The sequence below is a fragment of the Sparus aurata genome, chromosome 12 (genome assembly GCF_900880675.1).
Source record: "Sparus aurata chromosome 12, fSpaAur1.1, whole genome shotgun sequence".
In the NCBI taxonomy this organism is placed as follows: Eukaryota; Metazoa; Chordata; class Actinopteri; order Spariformes; family Sparidae; genus Sparus; species Sparus aurata.
This window is the reverse complement of record NC_044198.1, coordinates 1,879,141-1,899,158: the sequence shown is the minus strand read 5'-3', so window position 1 is coordinate 1,899,158 and position 20,018 is coordinate 1,879,141. Positions and strand designations below refer to the sequence as shown.

General features: G+C 40.1%; 1 protein-coding gene across 2 annotated transcripts; it reads right to left on the bottom strand.

Moving 5' to 3' along the window:
* Window positions 1–1,022: 1,022 nt before the first annotated feature.
* Window positions 1,023–18,361, bottom strand: wdr91 (WD repeat domain 91). Of its 2 annotated transcripts, XM_030435143.1 has the most exons (19): window positions 18,250–18,356; window positions 16,455–16,516; window positions 15,862–15,992; window positions 15,538–15,717; window positions 15,243–15,450; window positions 13,776–13,858; window positions 11,912–12,021; window positions 8,377–8,548; window positions 7,806–8,003; window positions 6,351–6,547; window positions 6,194–6,248; window positions 6,018–6,113; window positions 5,657–5,751; window positions 4,720–4,873; window positions 4,335–4,443; window positions 2,456–2,568; window positions 2,214–2,321; window positions 2,021–2,110; window positions 1,023–1,322 (listed from the first exon to the last, which is right to left on the bottom strand). In XM_030435143.1, exons 3-19 carry the CDS (start codon window positions 15,982–15,984, stop codon window positions 1,158–1,160), a joined length of 2,256 nt encoding a protein of 751 aa, XP_030291003.1. In that variant the 5' UTR covers window positions 15,985–15,992; window positions 16,455–16,516; window positions 18,250–18,356; the 3' UTR covers window positions 1,023–1,157. The 2 variants fall into 2 exon arrangements, with proteins under 2 accessions (XP_030291003.1, XP_030291002.1); XM_030435142.1 differs by lacking the exon at window positions 16,455–16,516 and having other exon boundaries at window positions 18,250–18,361.
* Window positions 18,362–20,018: the final 1,657 nt, after the last annotated feature.

Sequence of the window (20,018 nt, the reverse complement as noted above, 5' to 3'; positions counted from 1 at the left end):
ACTGTGTGTAAGGACAAGCCTGCAGCGTGGAACAGGGATGTGACATTTTGACAGTGTTCACAGTTGGACAACTGAACATATCCTTATCCTGAATACTGCCCAAATTAAAATAGAGACTTCAACCCATAAAGCAAGGTTACAGGACCAAACAACGCAAAGTGGTAGCAGGCAGTGTCTTTGGATACTATGAGGAAATATATGAGGAAAAAATGCTGAATTAAATGTGGAAAAGTTTCGTCACCCTTCTGTCCAAGCAACTTCCACCCGGAAAACAGTATCGGTCCCCGGCAGTGAAAGCCAGACAGCTCCCGCTAAAAATTGGGTCATCATATTTATTGATAATCATCACAGCATAAAGATATGGTAGGCAGCACTGCCTGTGTGCACACACACATAGCTGGTGATCCTCTGCAGTTCAGCTGTCACACCAGAAACAAGCAGGCAGTGTGGACCACGGGTTAAGGGTGTTTTAAATTGGCTTTTTGTGTTGACGTCTGTAGGGCCATTTTAAATCAGGGTTTCTAGTCATAGTTTTAATGAACTTGAATTTCAATAAAGGTTATGTTTATGTATTATCATTTCAGGTTGTGGTGTGAGTTTTCTCTTGCCAGACCAGACTGGGCTAACAAAGGTTGTGGCATGTTGATGTGGTGGCAGCTTAAAGTTTAACTGCTAAAGTTTGGAACAAAATGTAATCACTATCTTTGTTCAAGCAGCAACAAGAAACTTTTTCGTAATAAAAGCACAGAAGCACAACCGCCTCCTGTAAAGATATTGATCTGGCTAGCTCTTAAATTTGTTTTCAAATAGAGTAAAAAAAAATTCAAAATACAAAATGAAAAGGACTTCAGGTTCCTGCACTGAAAAGGCCACTGTACACAGCCCACCCTGCCCTAGTTTGTCTCATTAATAGTAATATGTTGGTAATATGGAGCCACAACAGGGCTGTGAGTCTGGAGTTCATCTGCCCCAAGAGGCCTAGCAAAATGAACAAATGCAGCTTTAAGAAATAACCATGCTTCTAGATTTACTTTCAGTGGAATTTTAATGTTAATATGAATTTATAACAGGTGATGATTGATTGATGATTCAGTGATTGAACACACTGAATCAGTTTATTGTAAACCTGGATGACCTGACCCCTAAAGTGTCTTCAGTCAGGACTTCTGTGCCAGAAGTGTGCTCAGTTTGATCTTCCCGTCCATGGAGGCAGTCAGGCAGGTGCCGCAGTCCACCGCCGAGCACCAGTCAACCGTAACCACCGGTGCTTTGTGCCCACCCAGTGACAGCACGCTATCCAGAGCCTGCTCCCCACTGGTCAGCTGGAAGAAGTGGAGGTGAAAGGGGGAACACGTTAACAAATCAAGCTTTTTAACATGATGTAGATGGAAAATATTAATTTTACCCTACAAAAGGGAAACAGAACAACAAAAGGTCTTACACAAATTTAAAGATTCAAAATGATAGAACTATTCAAGAGGTTTCGTTTTTTTAAAAACAGCTACAACTTTAAAAAGACTGATTATTCCTTTACTTGTCTTTAAAGAAGAGCTGAGGGAAAATCAAACTGCATTAAAACCAGACAAAAAGTGTTAATATAAATGTAACAACAAAAATAACGACAAATTAAAAATGATTAAACATAAATTGAAACAAATCATCAACATCAAAAAATACATTACACTATTAATTAAAAAAAATATAAACACATTTTAAAGAGCATTTCAAGAATTTAAGTTACAGGTATATACATGAGGGTGAAGATGGCTCAGGGGTAGAGCTAGCATCTTGTTATCGAAAGGTCGCTGGTTTGATTCCCCTGGTCTGCATGTCGAAGTGTCCTTGGGGAAGATACTGAACCACAAACTGCTCCTGATATGCCGATCGGCACCTTGCATGGCATCCACCACCATCAGTGTGAATGTATGTATAAATTACTGTAAGTCGCTTTGGACAAAAGCGTCTGATAAATGCCCTAAAATGTAAAAGAAAAAATAATGTTAAATGAAGGCGTATTTACTCTGTATACGAGTCCTCCGGTGCTGGAACAGGTAAGAACATGTTGTCCTTCAGAGTCAAAGGCGAAGAGTCGACCTCGAGGAACCTGAACCTGAAGAAGATTTAGACACCAAGGTGTCAGTTTTTTAGACCTTATTCCTTGTAACTCTTGTAGCATCATGGTTTGCTGCAAGGGGTAAAGCTACACTACTTACCTGTTTGTATCCACTGTACCCTGACAGGACGAAGGGCCCGGTGGCGTCCTGAGGTAAAACCTGCTCTGACTGCTTCACCCCACACCGATGGATGTTCCACTGGATGAACTGAACACATAACACACACACACACACACACACACACACACACACACACACACACACACACACAAACTCAACAGTGCTATCTTCATCCTGTCACCATGATGAGTTTTTCACAAAATGAACACACACATACACACCTTTCCATCTTCACCGATGCTGAAGACAGTGTTTTCATCGTAGCTGAACTCCACACTGTAAACTTCCCCATCATGAGCTCTCCAGCTCATAGCGCTCTCATAGCGCTGCATGTCTACAGCAGAAAATACAGAAGGCAGTATATTTACTCAATCAGGGCCCGTATTCACAAAGAATCTTAAGGCTAAAAGTAGCTCCTAACAGGCGAATTTAGGAGCAACTCCTAAAAATAATGGGCGTGTCAGTTGTAACTTTAGGACTCCTAATTTTTTTAAATAAGAGTTATTCACAAAACATTTTAAGCCTAAAAGTAGCACCTAAGTCTGGGAGACCTTAGAAGTAGTCCAGAGGACTCCTAACTCACTAGACCTGGTCACAGCCAAATGTTTTGGAGACGCTAAATGACAGGGAATTATTAAAACAATGTCTGATGGACCGTGAAGGGATTGAAGTTGTGGTTGCGTTGGTGAGGGACGCACTAATGTCCCCAACCAACCGAAACAATCCAATAACGCCGGAGTTCAAATGTTTGGCAAAGCTCCGGTATTTGGCTACGGGGAAAATGCAGCTTAAATCAAGTGATTTAGAAATGATCCCACCACGTCTGTGTTTCGTGCGGCGCATTCACACAGGATAAGCGAAGTCTGTGTTTTAACTCGAATTTACTGACATTATCCCCCGGGTCGATCGCACCGGAGCCCTTGTTGGAGCAGCACAACGGTTAGATATGGATATTTTTAATATAATAACTGGTGAGCCTGTTGAAAGATGGAAAAATGCTCCTTACCGCATGCTGCCATGCATGTAATCCATCTAATCATCTTTCGAGATTTCACTCTTCTGATGAGCCTCCTGAATTTGCACCCAAAATGCTGTCAAAACTTTCATTCAAAATTCCCAACGCAGCCTCCATAATTCTCAACTGGGAAAAAGGCAGAAAAAGGCGTGGAAAACACCAAAAACCTTAAGAAAAACCACCCCAAATCACATAGATGCCGATTCGCATGGGAGTAATATTTTCACATGACCTCCGTGTTTGGTGAAATATGATAGGTAATTTGCGGTGCGTTACTCTTTACAAATTAAGGACATGGCAGATTTGCACGGGATTAAGATCACAGACGACCTCCGCAATTATTACAAATTACTGGAGGTCCCCAGGTTATACTAGTCCCGTGCGAATAGGGCTTTTGTCAATCGGAAAAAGTTGCATTCCATCAATACACAAATTGTCTTTGACGCACGTTGCAATATACTGGACATTGTTGGGAAATGGCCCGGATCAACACACAATTCCCAAATTTTAATAGAGAGTGGTTTGACGCAGCTTTTCATCGCAATCTTCTAATCTGTATTTTTTTTTTTTTTTTTTTGGGGGGGGGGGGGGGCACTTAATTCTCCTCAAATACATTTCTTTATCCAATACCTTTTCATAGGCTTTGTCATGGGCTTGTAGGCAGCTTCCTTATTTTCACTTCATGCATTGCGTAGCCTAAATGACTTTTCAATGGGCTGCCCTGTCACTCAACAACCAATCACCGTTGTCACCGCCTCTAAGTGCGTCCTTATAAAATGACGTCATCCATAGCAACAGAGAGTTACTTCTAGTTTAGGAGTTCACTGTTTTCATAACTAAAAGTAGGTCTCAGCGGCTTTGTGAATTACTTTTAAGAAACGACTCCTACATAAAAACTTTTAGTCCGATTTAGGAGTACTCCTAACGTTAAGATAAAAGTCTTTGTGAATACGGGCCCAGGAAAATACATATTTTGAAAGAAGCCCTCAGGGTCTGGTAGCAATTACAGTCATCTGTCATTATTTATGAGATCTGAATAGTCTACAGAAGATTATACACTGAAAATACTCATGATGAACACTGACCAAACAGTCTGATGACTCCATCAGCAGCTCCAGTCACCAGCAGATTTCCATTGTGGTTGAAGGCTGTGCAGTTAATGGCTACTGGTTCAGGTTCTAAAGAGAACTGGAGCTGAGATACAAACAGAACATTGATGACACCACAGATGAAGGAATTTTCTGATATAACCGTCAGCTGTCCAGTTGCAGTGTGGGTAATATGAGCACCAGATTTTGACCGTGACGAAGAATGTGTGGAGTAGAGAAGATAATTTCTGGTTCTGCTGCATCAATTTTGATACATTTTGAAAACAGATTGATTAGATACTTTCTGAACCGGTCCATAGTGAGTTTTACATTCCTGCTATAGGAGTGAAATGAACTCTGAATTAACTGGCTGGTTAATTACCTGTTGTTTGACAGTCTTGGTGTCCCAGAGCAGCAGTTGTCCAGACACAGGGAAAGGAAGTCGAGGAACAGAATCAGAGCTCCCAGAACGACTGACAGCTGCAGCTGAACAGACAAATGACGAACCGCTGGGACTGCAGGCTAGAGACAAGATACTGAAAGGCACAGGGGGGACTTTTTATCAGAATTTGTACTTCAACAGCAAATATTATTCACTGCAATGTGACACATTGCACATCTCGTGTAGTGTTTCCAGTTTATTTTAGTAATAAAGTAATACACTGCCCTTCCAAAAAACAGTTTCACACTATTATCTAATTGAACCTCCTTTAGCTTTTATTACAGCCCTCATTGACCGTGACCATCTTTTTAATAAGCTTATGCAGAACTGTACAACATTCATTTCTGTCCAAACTTGCATTACTCTTTCACCACGATCTTGTGTTGATGATGGGAGAGTTTGGCCACTTTGTGCTGGAAAAGACTTTCTCCCATCAAGTTCTTAAGTACATAGTACTTTACTTGACTTTAACCAAAGTAATATTTTAACATAATATAACTTTAAAACTTGTTGCTGATATTTGGCACAAATTGTCCCTCCAGCTAATAACATCCTTGCAGATCTGCTGTGTGATTTACATTAGCAGGATACAGCCTCCTAATCTGGCTGGCCTTTGAGGTTTAGGTTTACTTTTTAACTTTGAAAAGAGGCCGGCTAGGTGTTTCCCCTGCTCATAGACATTATGTAAGCTAGGCTGGCAATGCTCTGACTCCAGCTTTGTCCCTCACACATCTTCTCATCACACTCTCAGATAGAAAGAAAATACATTCCCAAAATGTTGAACTGTTGTTATGAGTTTTTCTAACTGTTCTAGCAGCTCTACATATAGTAGCTACATTTACTGACCACTGTACATCAGACAGACACACAGATTTACCGTGGATGAGTTTCATCAATGTTCATCTCATAGAGGTTTTTCTTGGCGTCCGTATCATACAGTCGCACTGTGCCAACACCGCTGCCTAGTAACAACTGACCACACACACACACACACACACACACACACACACACTTTTATGTTAACAGTTGAGAGACTGAATACTACCAAGCAAACTATATCATAAATTGTAGGAATTCTCACAGGATTATTGTATTTATTCTGAGGACAGTTATGAGTTAATTATTGATGACTGAATGTAACCATTTAAATGCTCTATGTTTAAGTATTAACAGAAACCTGATTAATGCTGGTAAAATGTCTATGCCCCGTTCATTTGAGGATGACCACATATTCATACCAGTCTGTCAGGTTTGGTGGCCCATTCCAGAGACAGCAGAGGAGACTTTGACATAATGGTGGCTTTGGTCTGCATGATTGGGTTGAAGGACCATACCTGTGGAAGAGGAAGAGGAGAAGGAGTAGGAATAAGGCTTTCTAATGAATACACAAAAAAGATAAATGATGCAGACTCACCTTGATGACCCCGTCTACATCCAAACTGGCAACCCGACGACCAGAACAGTCAACCCTGGAAAACAGATGAGGGAGAGAGAAAAAATGTCCAATCAGTTACTTTTTTCAAGAACCAAACAGACTCATAAATGTCCATCTTTCTCCACTTTGAGCAGACCTGCAGTGCATGATGGAGGAGTGGTGTTCTCCATATTCTTCCTGGCTGAGTTTGATAAAAGGCTGTTCTGCTGACAGACCTCCACCCTCTGATTCTCCTCCACAGCTCTTGTTATTTGAAGAGGGGGACTCAGGAGTGTCACTGGAGGTCTCGGCAGCGGGCTCTACTTCTGCCGCCTCCCCCTTTTTCTCAAGTGTCTGAAGAAAACACATAAACAGATGTTATCAATGTGTAAGCATTCAACGTCCAGTCCCAGTAAGCAATGCCAACAACCACACTTCAAACATAAACAGTCCATTTGAACAGAATAGCTCCTCCTGGCTATGTGTACTATAATAAGCACTCAGTCCAAGCAAAACATTTCTTTATGCGTCCTTGAGAAACAGGTGGTAATGGAAGATTGGTTTGAAATGACTACCCTAGAGCTGGGTAAAGAGCTACAGTGGTTGGCGAGCGATCCAGTAGCTAGCTAGCTGGTAACATGCCTACTGGCCAGCCAAACCTACTCGCCAAAAGAGCTGCCTTGTACCCAATGGTCCATTCCATTTTTCTCAGCAGTTTTAACTGGAATATCCCCTGAAGTTGGATGTCCGCAGTTCACCAACCCCAACCTCAAAATCCAAGATGGCTGCTCAGCTCTCAGTTTATTAGCCTTCTTATACACAGTACTGTGAAACTTTATTATCATTATTATTATTATTATTATTATTATTATTATTATTATTATTATTATTATTATTATTATTATTATTATTATTATTATTATTTGGACTTGTTGCTGTGGTGTTTACCACATAATGCAATGTTATCCACTGGTACTGCTACAATAGCTAATAACTTAACTGGCTAGAACAGTTTTTACCACTTGCTGTATTGGGCTGCAGTCAACTTTGGTATTACGTCACTCCATTCACCAACTTTCGTCTTGAGAGATAAATGGGATGCACCATAATTAGAGTTCGCAAGTTGTCTAGCCCAGCCACAATCCGACAATAGGTTAAAACAGTTTATCAAAGGGAGTGTATTCTTAGCATGGACTCCCAGCATTGAATTCATGCCCAGATGTTGTTCTTCCATAAATAGTTCCAGCATTCAGCTCTGTGTTGAAGACCACCACTTGTCAATTTTACACATCTGTCTGTGTACCAGTCAAGCAAACAAGACAAAGTGTTAATTGGTAACGATAAGTGTATGTTTTAACCCTGGAGAGAGCAAGGGAAACTATTTCATTTTGCTTCCAGTCTTTATTCCAAGCTAAGCTAATCATCACCTGGCTATACTTATAACTTTATACCTGAATGCTAAATATGTATTATCTTCTTTTCTTACACTACCCGAAGTGTAGATTCGTTAAAATGAGATTTATTAAAACTGACTGACACACTGGATTTTATAAGATGTGCCCAACAGGTGTGACCTCATGTTTAACTTCCCCCAGTACCACCCCCCAGGTACCTGTGATGGTGGTTTGGAGAACAGCTCTTTCCTCTCCTTCTCATGATCCTGGATTCTCTTGTGTCTTTGGTTTGTCGGCTGGTTTGTTGACTGGGTTGTTGCCTGTTGGGACTGGGAGGTTGCAGGTTCACTGGTTGAAGCCTGGCTGGAAACTGGCTTCACCTCCTTGGGTTGGACTGCCTCCTTTGACTTTGAAGGCTAGAAAGGACAAATTGAATTTGAACACATAAAATGATCACACATCAGAACCACTCACAATGCTGATGTCTTCCAATTTTGTCACTGGGACATGATCAAAGCCAGAACTTGAGTACCTACAGGGTTCTGAAGGGATAGTACTTTTCAAAATCTCAACTCAGATGAAGAATAAGACAATAGAGGATCTCTTGAGAGTTGTAGTTAAAACGTGAATCTTTATTAGTCACAAGAAGTTGCATTTCCTTGGAGGAGAAACTAGTGGACCTATATTGTGCAGCAGCTGAACTCACAGCTGCCATGACCTGCTTGGAAAGATACTCGATTTCCTACTTTCAATCAAAAGTTTAAACTCCAACACTTGCCACTCTCTCACCGGAATGGTTGGTGGGTCCTTTCTGCCCACTGCTACCTGGCCTGGCGAGGTTCCAGCGGTGATCTGAGGCGGTTTCACAGGGGTGCGTCTCCCCTGCGGTAGGAATGTAGAGAAGAAGTTTCTGGATGGAGTGGTGCCAGTGCTAACAGCACGCTGGCTCGACACTAAGTCCCTAAGAGGGCAGAGACAGCAAAGAGTGAGGAAGTTAAACAACACTGAATGAGAACAACTGGATCCAACCTATTAAGTCAAAATTTCAGAGCATGCAAAGACATTTTCCTAGTTCTATCCATTAACACGTCTTCTCATTTTTTCATTTCATTTCTCCTTACTGCTATTTTCATCTCTTCAGTGCATCAGAAGCATCAGTGAACATTTACGCCATGTAAATGTATCTGCTAGGTCTGTTTCCACTGCACTGAGTCTCATTTTGATTTTGACTGTACAACGTCTTTTCCACCTCAGCCAAATGCAAAAAAAAAATGTTTGATCTTTATATTATCTCTGACCTTGTTACTGTTAAGTGACACCTGAAAGTGTGAGGTGTACAGCAAAGTTAATCTTTTTTTCCTTCAGAGACAGTCACTTGTAAGTAATCTAATGTTAGTTACCTGCTAATGTGCCTGCTAGCCAGGAATACGCTTGTGCTATTCAGTCACAATAGCTACTCAAGTTAGTAGAGGTCTCTCATGAAAGTTGTCTGTTGGTCACCTTTGCAAATTTGTGCATTTGTCTACCACAATTTAAGTCATTGCATAATATTTCATTCACCCTGATGAGCTCAATCACAATTTGCTGTTTAAATACTGGTGTGAGAGTCTTTAGTGTTTCTTTTTAGGGGAAATCTTATAAAAACATTTTTACATTTGAAATATTAGAGAACAACATTTAAGACAAATATGTCAGAGGGACAAGAGGAAAACAGTAAAAGAATATTTCATTTAGTTTTCTTTTCCGCTTTTTCCGTGAGGGTTGCGGGATGTTGCCGCTTTTTTATCCCCCTGAGGGGTTGGGGGGCTTACTGGGGCCAAATCCAGTTTTACTCATGGGCGAAGGTCAGGATACACCCTGAATGAGTCACCATCAGTAAGGGTCCAGTAAAAGAATATGTTAAATATAAATATTATGAAATGCTGTGGAAATACAGTGATGGTTTTATTTTTTCCTTGCTGTAGTAAAAGGGCTAAAGGAGGAGTGTAAAAGTCAGGGATGTGTTTGTTACTTTAACAAGCAGCAGTATTTCAAATGTTTCTTTTCAAACCTTGTGTGTCAAGTTTTTATACAGTTCAGTTGCCTCTGCTGTAGCCGACCATGCAGCTACAAGTGACTTTAAGCAGGGAGGGTAGAGGGACAGCTTCGGCGTCCGCCAAACATTTGAAAAACAAACAACACTATGCAACATGTAACCCTTACAAATGCTTTTTCTACAACTACCTTTGAATACGTTTGACATTCTCCTGGTTATGGCATACCAGGAGCTCTCACATAGTAGATTGTTGGATTACAATGTCAGGGAGTGTCATCATAGAATCACACATGTGTAGTATGGAGCTTCTTTTTGTCTTCTTTAATGCTGTAGCCAAACCTCCCAACCGTCACTGCTGAAAGTCCGTATTGTCAGAGGCTGGGATAAAGCATGGCACAAGTCGTTTTCCATACAGCACGATCAGCAAGTAACAGGTGTCACTTACCTCAGTGATGTGTTGGAGGTTATCAGTTCACTTAAATGGCGTCGCAATAGACAACTTTTTGCTTCTACTTATCATTCTGCAGTATGTACAAATTGTACAGTGTAATGGCTGTGGAAACATCCACATATAGTTTAGTTCCCTATAAGCTTCACTTTTAAGCCTGTCCACCAGAATTAATTTTCCCCACAAAAAAGTCTGTTGATGCGCAACCAAAACAAGAAGAGGCACTTACCAAGAAGCGTTATCTGATTACAACCATGGGACGCTGTGCAGCAACCATAGGAAAAATTGAATTTGCAGTGAAAGAACAAAGATCTGCTAACTGATAATTCAGTCAGACTCTTATACTGTATATTTGTTGACAAATACCATTTTGGTCTTTGCTGCAGAAGGAAAAACGACTTGTGCTTGTGTCAGTCACTATTCACTATGTCCCTTTAAATCGCTTCAACTTAAAATTTCGAGTTAGACATCACATTATGTGTTTTATTAGTAGCATTCATTTTAGAGTGTACTGAATGTACTTTAGAGCGTACCGTTTGGAAAATGAAATTTCAAAAATAATTGACTGTACTGACAAGAAACAACAATTCATCTGGTGAATTGTTTATTTGGCAACGTCAACTGCATCACAGCACACAGCACAGCACAGTGAAAAATACCATACTGTATCATTAACAATAAAATAAGTAACAGCTTAATAAATATGTATATATGTATATAGATATTTTATGAGCACAAAATAACTCAGCTGTTCAAGCTGCTTTAAAAGTATTCTAAAAGTGACTCTGCACGTTGACAGCTTGTAACAAAGACTTCCTCACATTCCTCCCTCCTCATGTTTTCCTCTCATAATACAGCTGTATGTGCAATGGACAGTAAACATTAAAGAAAAATTGCAAATATATTCATTTAATTATAGAATTGAGTGAGAATTCTTAGTTTAGTCCCAAACATCTGACTTCTCTGGCATTACTCAGAAAATCAGACTCAAAATTGTATGGATATTTGATGTATTTTATGTTTGTGTAGCATGAAGGAACTACAAATTTCACTTCGTTATGCAACCCTGTGTTGTGTAATTGACATAAATTACCTTGTTGCCTTTATCCTCAGAATTCAGAGATAAATCCCAGGACTCAAATCATAATTGTAACTTTTAAGTCACATTAGCAAATAACTTAAACACCCTTGATTGAGCTGGAAGTTAGACGTTGTAAATTTCAGCAAAGGATTCTATTCTATACAATCAACATAGATTCAGAGAAAAATATTCTTTAAAAATACCAGTAAATACAAATCAGTCAGTCGGTGCATTGAGGTGAAATTGAACAACAAGCTAACATGCTAAAGTGCTAAAATCAGAAACATTGCACGTGTCCTGTGCTTGGTTGTACGAAAGAAAACCCATCAGGATGAAAACACAAAACTGCAAAGGACAGAAATTATATTCTATAATATAAGACCTTCAAAAGACCTAAAGAAAGAGGATTTAAGATGGCTGTCATCTGCAAGAATGGTACAGGTTTTTTTTTCTATTCAAGTACTTAAACTGATATGAAACCAGAATGTAGTTCATACCTATTAACCTAATAAAGGAATTTCTGATTTCTTCTCTGATGTCCAGAGGTTGTAGTATATCGGAATTAATCTAAATTAAAACCCCTGCATCAGTGAGATTAGCCATTTATGGAAAGTATTGACTCCTTTTAACTTTGGCTGAAAGCATTATGCTGTCGACCGTCTTTTAAATCAAAAGTCAACACAATGAACATTAAAAAAAGAATGGCAACCATCTTAGTTGTAGTCAGTCGTCAGTAAAGATAGTGATGTTAGTGTCTCACAGCTCAGTGTCTCCAAGGCGGTCCATGTTCTGGACGTACACCGGCAGCTTATGGTGGACCATCTCATCTCTATCTCTCTGGTCCCGACTCTCTGTCTGCAGAGCAAACACCTGGAGAACATAAAACGACACAGATGGGTCAGATATAACAACAAGAAAAATGATAACTATTTAACAAAACTTTTGAGACAAAACTATTAAAATGATTTAACCTCAGACGTCTTCAAATTAAATATTTAAAACTTGACTGCTTAATGTCATAATGTGCGTTTTGATCTAAATCAGGTGAGGAGGCTGGATTGTTCCTTAACTTAATTTGATTACATATGTCACAAATAAGACTCTCAAGTAAGTAATGGTGGAACTTCTCACAAAATTATTAAGCCTTTAAATCAAATGAGGAGAATAAAATGGAGCTTTTCTGCTAAATAATGAGATGTTTCCAAACCTGAGGAAGGGTTTTCTTTATTTAATGTGGGACTTTTTATCCTCCCGTAACTGGCAGTTTGGTGACCTCAGAGTTGCTTCTCTACTCTTCGTATAATGGTTTTTCTGGCGACTTCATTTGACTGTGATTTCCAGCTGATTTGCAAATATCATGTTGGGAATCAATTTCTGTCTTAGTAAAGGAGTTCAAGTATCTCTGTGTCATGTTCACAAGTGAGGGTAAATGAAACGTGAGACTGACAGGCAGATGGTCATGGCCTCAGCAGTAATGCAGGCGTTGTATTGGACCATTATGGTGAAAACGGGCTGAGCTGGAGTGCAATTCTTTCATTTACAAATTGATCTACTAGGTGCTGACCCTCACCTATGGTCATACAGCGGTTATGAGTTTCTTCTGTAGTTTGGCTGGGCTCAGCCTTAGACATAGGGGCTCAGACATCTGGATGAAGCTGCTCCTTTGTTTCGATTTTTCTTTTCTTCACATGATTTTTTAAGCTAGACAACAACTATTGAAGATATGTTTTGAATTCCCGTACACAGTCTACATTTAAAGTGCAATAAAACCTAACACATGCAAATACTATCACCTGCTGTGATGGTCCTACCTGCCCGCTTGGGCCATGTGACATGAGAGCTGCAGCACCGAAACTGTTGAACGTTGAGAATATTAACTTTTATATTCCAGTAGTCCAGTCTATAAAAATGTGATCAGGCACAAGAGAGAAGTGCTCACCAGTTGTGCCATACCATGGAAACACAATGGTTTAGTAATCTTAATTTGATCACATATTATGCAATGTAGTATAGTACACAGTGAACACAGTGAAGCTGGTACTCTGCATTTAACCCATCTCAAGGGAGCAGTGGTAAACATTCGCAAAAAGGGACCAACTCCAGATCGTAGCCAGTGCCTTGCTCAAGGGCACTGACTTAAGAATCAACCTTGTGTGCATGTTTTTATGGTGGAGGTAAACCAGAGTACCCGGACACCACATAAGCACGGGGAGGACATGCAAAATCTGCACAAAAATGCCCTGCCCCAGCAGAATTCAAACCATGGATCTTCTTGTTGTGAACCGCCCTCGTACCAGTAATGCATTGAGTCTTGATGAGATCAGCTGCCGAGGTGAACTCCTGCCACTCTTTGAAACATTTTATTGAACAGGCCAGACTCCTGCTAACTGTTGTCAAACCAAAGCACAAGGCTGTTGCTGGAGTATGTGGCTTTTGAATCTCGTGGCCGTATATATTTTTCTCAGGCAGAAATCTTTTGCAGCTCACTGGAAAGTGCTGGGATTAAGCACTTAAAAGGCATTGCTTGCGACATAAAGTTTGCACTTATCTTTTAGTCCATTACAAAAAGATTAAAATAAGCATTCTTCTAAATGTATTAGCAAGTAAATGGTTTTTCGTCTCACCAGCTGGCGGAGCTGTTCATTCTCTTCTGTCAGGCTGGTTGCCTTCTGAACTTCTGCATCAAAACTCAGCAAGACTGGCTGGGGTAAAACCCTGTTAAGGACTTGAAACTAGCAAACCCAGAGTTTAAATGACACAGACACAGTAGCCTCATTCACACTGTCGTTTGGATGCAGGGATTCTCCACATCCTCCTCCCTGTGAAAGTCTCAGAGGCTGCAAGGGGAGAAATTTTGCTCCGGCACTGATCCGCCTCTGGAGTATAGTATAACCCTATACTTAGGGTTTGGGTTAGGTGATGGGGAAATAGGTGTATGGAGGCACAAAGAGGCCAAATACAGCACAGGCTCAGGTCCAACTTTACTACTCTCTTATTTAAAACCTGAAATCATAAAGGGACACCTCAAAGAAACAAAAGGGTAAAAGAAAAAGATTAGTTTAAGAAAAAAAACAAAAGCAAAATGGAAAAAGGGGTTAGGGGTTAGGGTAGGGTTAGGCTTATGTTTAGGCTTAGGGTTAAGGTTAGACTATATATAGTATAGTATCAGGGGCGCAGTATTGGCAAACCAAACCAGTGTGAATGGATGAGACGGCATCGCAAAGCGAGGGCGTGTCGATTGGACAGTCTGATAACTACACAGGTCCTTCACTCAACTAAATATATAGAAATGTCCAAAAAGCAATTTTACAGGACCACACAACAGTAACCTTGTAAATGTAACTGTCTTTGGCAACTTATATGCGGGAAAAAATACCGCAGATGTACATGGAGAAGTGTCTGTACATGGAGAAGTGTCTGTGCTCCCCCCTGTCATACCGACTCTTCATCACATTTCTGCCTGAAAAACACCAGCAAAAAACTTAAACTCACCAAGTGTTTGTGCAGAAAAAATGGCCGTGACAGTCAGCCCTCCAGACCGAGACTTCAGTGAACTTTTCCCCAGAAAACAGCCTCCCTCCTCGCGAGTGTCAGAGCCAGACAGTGTCCTGTTTACTGATGGTGATTATGTTATTATGTAATTTAGAGTGAAAAACTTAACTTTGTCACTTCCCAAAGTGTTTGGTTGGTCAGGATCTTGATCACCGCACACATACCAGCATCCATATGAATATTAACAGTCAGCAGGTTCATGTTTAGATTGACAGATAGACTCCGGGGAAACGCCATGAAAACACACAGACGTCATCATCATGACGCGTACCGTCACGCCTCTTTAGGAGCTGCAGCGCCAGCTTGCTGTGTGAATTACACAGTGGTTTGTCTTTAAAGTGGATGCTTGGCTCTGTGTGAACAAACAACGGCAGAGAATTGGAGAACCGCTGCCGCAGCAATAATACCATGTCTCTGTGTGAAAAGGGCTAGTGCATCAGTGTGACCCCATCTTAAGTTTCAGACATACATCACAACCTGGGACAGACATGAATCTATATACTTGTAACAACACAGCTGTGGATTGAGCTGAAGGATATGCATACACTGGAAGAGGACAGACAGGAAGTTGTGCAATGAAACCAGGAAGGTGTCAGCCCACTGACGGGAAAAGTACGGAGAGAAGGTGGGGTTCTGCTCAGGGGCCGGTATAAATGGCAGGATGAACCAATCACGCCACTCAGCCTGGCCCTGCAGCTCCAATGCCTGCTTCTGGAAAAACTCCTGAGTCTTCTCAAGGTTTCCTCTCTAGATGAATGAAAGAGGAGACTTTAACTTCTGGTCTGTTTCAGAATCATACAGGCTGGTGTGTGTGCTTTCTCTATGGGATGTCACCTGGACGGTGTTGATGATGTAGTATCTGTACAGACTGGTTCTCAGTTTGTTGACTGTGGATCTGTAGACATCCTCCAGCCTGCAGAACAGACGTCTATCCAGGTAAAGCCAGTACTCCTTCAAACCAAACAGGTCGAAGTTCTGGACAAACTGCTGCAGTTGGTCAATGATCTTATCCACCTGCACAAAGAAGATGCTGTTAATTAAACACAGACCCAAAATTCATCTGTTCTGTGAAACAACATCCCTTTCTCTGGTTAGAATAAATAACTGCTGAAAAAGTCAGTCAAACAAAACATATCCATCCATTTCACCACTTCGTACCCTGAAGCCTTTCTCCTTGTCAGCTTTGATGTCACTGTCCAGATGTTTCAAAGTGCTAGTAAAGCCTCGGTAGATCAGATATTCTCTCACGTGTTCCTCTGTCCTCTCCACTGCGGACCCCATGGTGACCTCTGTGAGGCAAAATATGACACAGTGTATATTACAGTATAACAGTACAATTTCCTGTTCAGGGTGATTTATTTGTCATTATTTAGCACAGGCTTGCATAATGAAATGGATTTGTAAACTCCACAATGCTTTCAAAACCTGTGCTTTCTTCTCCAACACTGATAAATGTATTTCTGTCATAGGCAATACCTGTTTGTTTAAACAAAACAAAAATTGTAGCAACGTTTGATAAAGCTACTGGCCGCTGCATCTGCAGGTGAAATGAAATGATGAAATGAAATGTTCTGATCATTAAGATGTGTGTGATGGGCTGTGCTTTCTTTTTAAAAGAAATGTGCATATGTATCTTAACTGCAACAGTTAGCCCCTGAGCCAAGATACTCATACTAAACTCAATTGAATCTCATCAGGAGGAAGTTAGTTTTGATCTTTTCACATCACAACCCACATGAAGAGCAACATACCAGCAGTGTTCAATGCGTCCCTCTCGTCAAGTAATCTTGATTTGCTATTTGCTTTTTATTCTCTGTATGAATAAAGAGTCAGCACAATTAGTACACTTTCAACATTTTTCCGGTGAAAATCTTCAGATCATCAGATTATCTTCAGATTTTAAAGGAGTAGTTTACAAATGCAAGCTTGATCTCTCTATATTTCCATGCAGTAACTGACACTGAGACTTAGTTCTTAATGCTCTTGAAAGATTTCTTCCCTTGTTCTCAAAATGGTTTTATTTTTATTTTTTTAGGATTCTGTTGAAATTGAGTTTGTGTGAAGGATAATCCCAAATGTTGTGGTTATGTGAAAAGATTTACATTTTGGAAAAATATGTATTAACCTTAAGAGAACCCCTCTAGAAAGCACAAGCTTGTGCTGCTACTTATCTCCCTCTGTACTGCTGCGTTACCTGTGGGTTTCTCCCAAGGGGGATCAATAAAGGAACATCTTATCTTGTCTTATCCTATCTTAATAGAACAAATTTAACTTTTCCTAAGCCAGCACCAGTTAAGATGAATCTTGTCAGCGCATCTACTGATCTAAAAGACTCATCTAATAATCTGCCCCAACATGTCAGTAAACATCACTGCATGGAACTTACTGAGTTATATCTGTGCAATGTAACACACAGCCAGGGCCTGCTGTGGAAGGAATGAGTCAAGATTTATGATTTATAAAGAACTAACTGTTTGTGCAGGCCACTTGGTTCAGCTGCATCACTGATGAACTCCTTTACCTCATTTGCAAAAATATCTTAAATTTATTCCGAACAACAAATAGAAAAACATTGCCATTTGTAACAGAAAAAAGGATGATGATTCCATCGGAATATAGATGTTCATTTATCTTATAAACATTGCCCATTGGTCAGTTACATTGCAAATACCATAATCCACAAATAATTATCACCAAAACATCATGACATTGTTTGTGCTATTGTGTTGTTTTTATGTAAATATTTTAGTTTTTTCTATTTATTTTCTATTGAACTTTAAACGTATTAATCTGACTCTTCTTCCTGTACTTGATGCATCTTGAGCTGTTGTAACAAGTGAATTTTCCTGTTATGGGATAAAATCCAATCACAATAACAGTATTTTATTATCTAAAGTAAGGTCTCTGAGAAGCTTCATTAACAGATGTAATGGTCACTATCACACTGTTTAAATGCTCCCTACAGTTTACTGAGCACACATGTCGGGACCCTTAGCTAACGCACAGACTCTACAGTAAGATACATTAGCATGAGCCAAACCTTGAGCTGCAATTTATGAAGTTGTAACTGTTTAATCTGAATAAAATGCTGTGTGTCTGAATTCAACGATCTGCAAGGAGCAGTTTTGATTTCTTTCTCTTCCGGGTGCTAAAAAACCTTCACGCCAAGCTCCGTTGAAACGTCGCATAAAATTGGACGCATTTAAAGTTTCGCATAATGAACGACGAACTGGTCATATTTTCTTTAATTCTGGGTACTTTCAACAACTCTTTAGGGGTTAGATACTTGCCGAGTTAACATACGGACCACGTTTATGCAAAAATGTTGTTAAATTTTGGCTTAATCTCTACGTAACACGGTTTTAATCAAGATTATCTTCAATTCACCAAAATTTGAGTGAAATTCGGTTACTTCTTGCAAAACATCACGTACCGCAGAGAAAGAAAACCTTCAACCAAGGAGAACAAAATCAACGTTATTAAACACCAGGAGCACAAAGTCTGTTCTACGCACGTTCTGAATGTAATAAAATATCAAATACTCACCACAACAAAGACAAACACTCTCTTCCTGTTGTGTTCGTCCACTGACAGTCATGTGAAGACTTCGTGTGACGTCGACAGCCAGTGTGACCCCTGAGCGCCCTCTGGCGGTCAACATGTGAACGTGATGACAACCAAATGCCATGAACTGATAAATGTCAAGATTTTCTTTTACTTAAAAAGATCCATGTTTTATCTTTTTATACATGAACTTTTTTTAAAATAGACTACATAAATACAAAATTAAAGAGTATCTACACAATTAAATGTTAATTTCAGTTTTAAAACCCCAAACAATCGTGTCTTGTTTTTTTATTATATTTACTCTTAGATCCGACTGTAACTGTTTGACAAGAATAAGAGAGGACATTTTTTCTCTCTCTGGAAAAATATTTTGTTACTGACAAAAACAAAGAGATGTCCGAAGCGCCGGCCTATGATTGGCCGGCTGGCCTGCGCCTCTCTCTCTCTCTCTCTCTCTCTCTGTCTGTCTCTCTCTCTCTCTCTCTTTTTTTTTTTTTTTAACAGGCGTCGCGACTATCTGACCTTTTTTTTCTTAGTCAGAGAGGCAGGCCAGGCCAATCAGAGGCCACTCAGGCCAGCAGCATGCGAGGAGGACAAGACGATTGGTTTGTTTCGATTAACACCCGCCCAAACAGTCCGTATCAACCACACAGACAGCATGTGGAGGAAGGGGTGTGTGACGTGTGTCTGGTACCTGCTGCGGTGTGTGTGTGTGTGTGTGTGTGTGTGTGTGTGTGGTGAGCGGACCGGGAGAGGACACGAGGCTTCGACGATTAGATGATGGACCCCGACCCGGGTAAAATAAAGAGAAAAGGCGGTGCCGAGCATAGTGCCGAGAGGGACAGAGAGAAAAAAAGAAAGTCGCCGGAGGATGACGCGGCCAAATGCCTATGTAAAAAAAAAAACACTGGTTCTTGACAGCGATGGCATTATTGACAAGGTAGCAGAATCCAGTGCTTTGATGCGCAGCATGCTGACCTTCTAAGGCAGCATTTACAAACTGTGGGGTCCAGACCTGTAAGTGGGTCACAGCAGGGGGCTAGGTCATATATTTACAGCACTTTATTTTGACTATCATAATTTGCATGTAGAAAGAAGTTGAAGTTGTGTGTAAAGATGTTTCAGTCTCACTAAAGTATGTGTGATCTTCACCTGTCTTGTCTACAGTATTATTTCATTTGATCATCAGTCTGTTTGAAGACTGAAAACAGCAATATACTGTATTGACCATTTGCCATACTGTCAATAATATACCCTTTTTTTAAAATGGTAATGACAGTCTATTTCATATTTTGCTTCAAAATATTTGGTGGGTCAATACCTCCACAGATGGGTCATGGCCTGAAAATGTCCGTGTGACATTAGGGTGAGTGTTGTAGTGACTATTATGCATATATTGGAGTGCATATTTGTTTTGAATCTGCCAAAAACATACTATTGTATGTGTGCGTGTGCGTGGGTAGGGTCTCCGTGGGAATTTAGTTTTAGACTTCTGTGTATTAGTGTGTGTGTACATATATATATATATATATGTATATATATATATATATATATATACATATATAAATATGTATATGTGTGTACAGATATATATGTATATATGTACCACTATTAAAAATGATGATAATGAAAGATGAACAAACCAAATAACAAAACAGGAAAATACAAAGTGTAATTGTGTACAATTATAGGTGCTTTAACGCAGATTTAAAAAGAAAACAAGCACTGAAAGAAAAGATGATGACCAG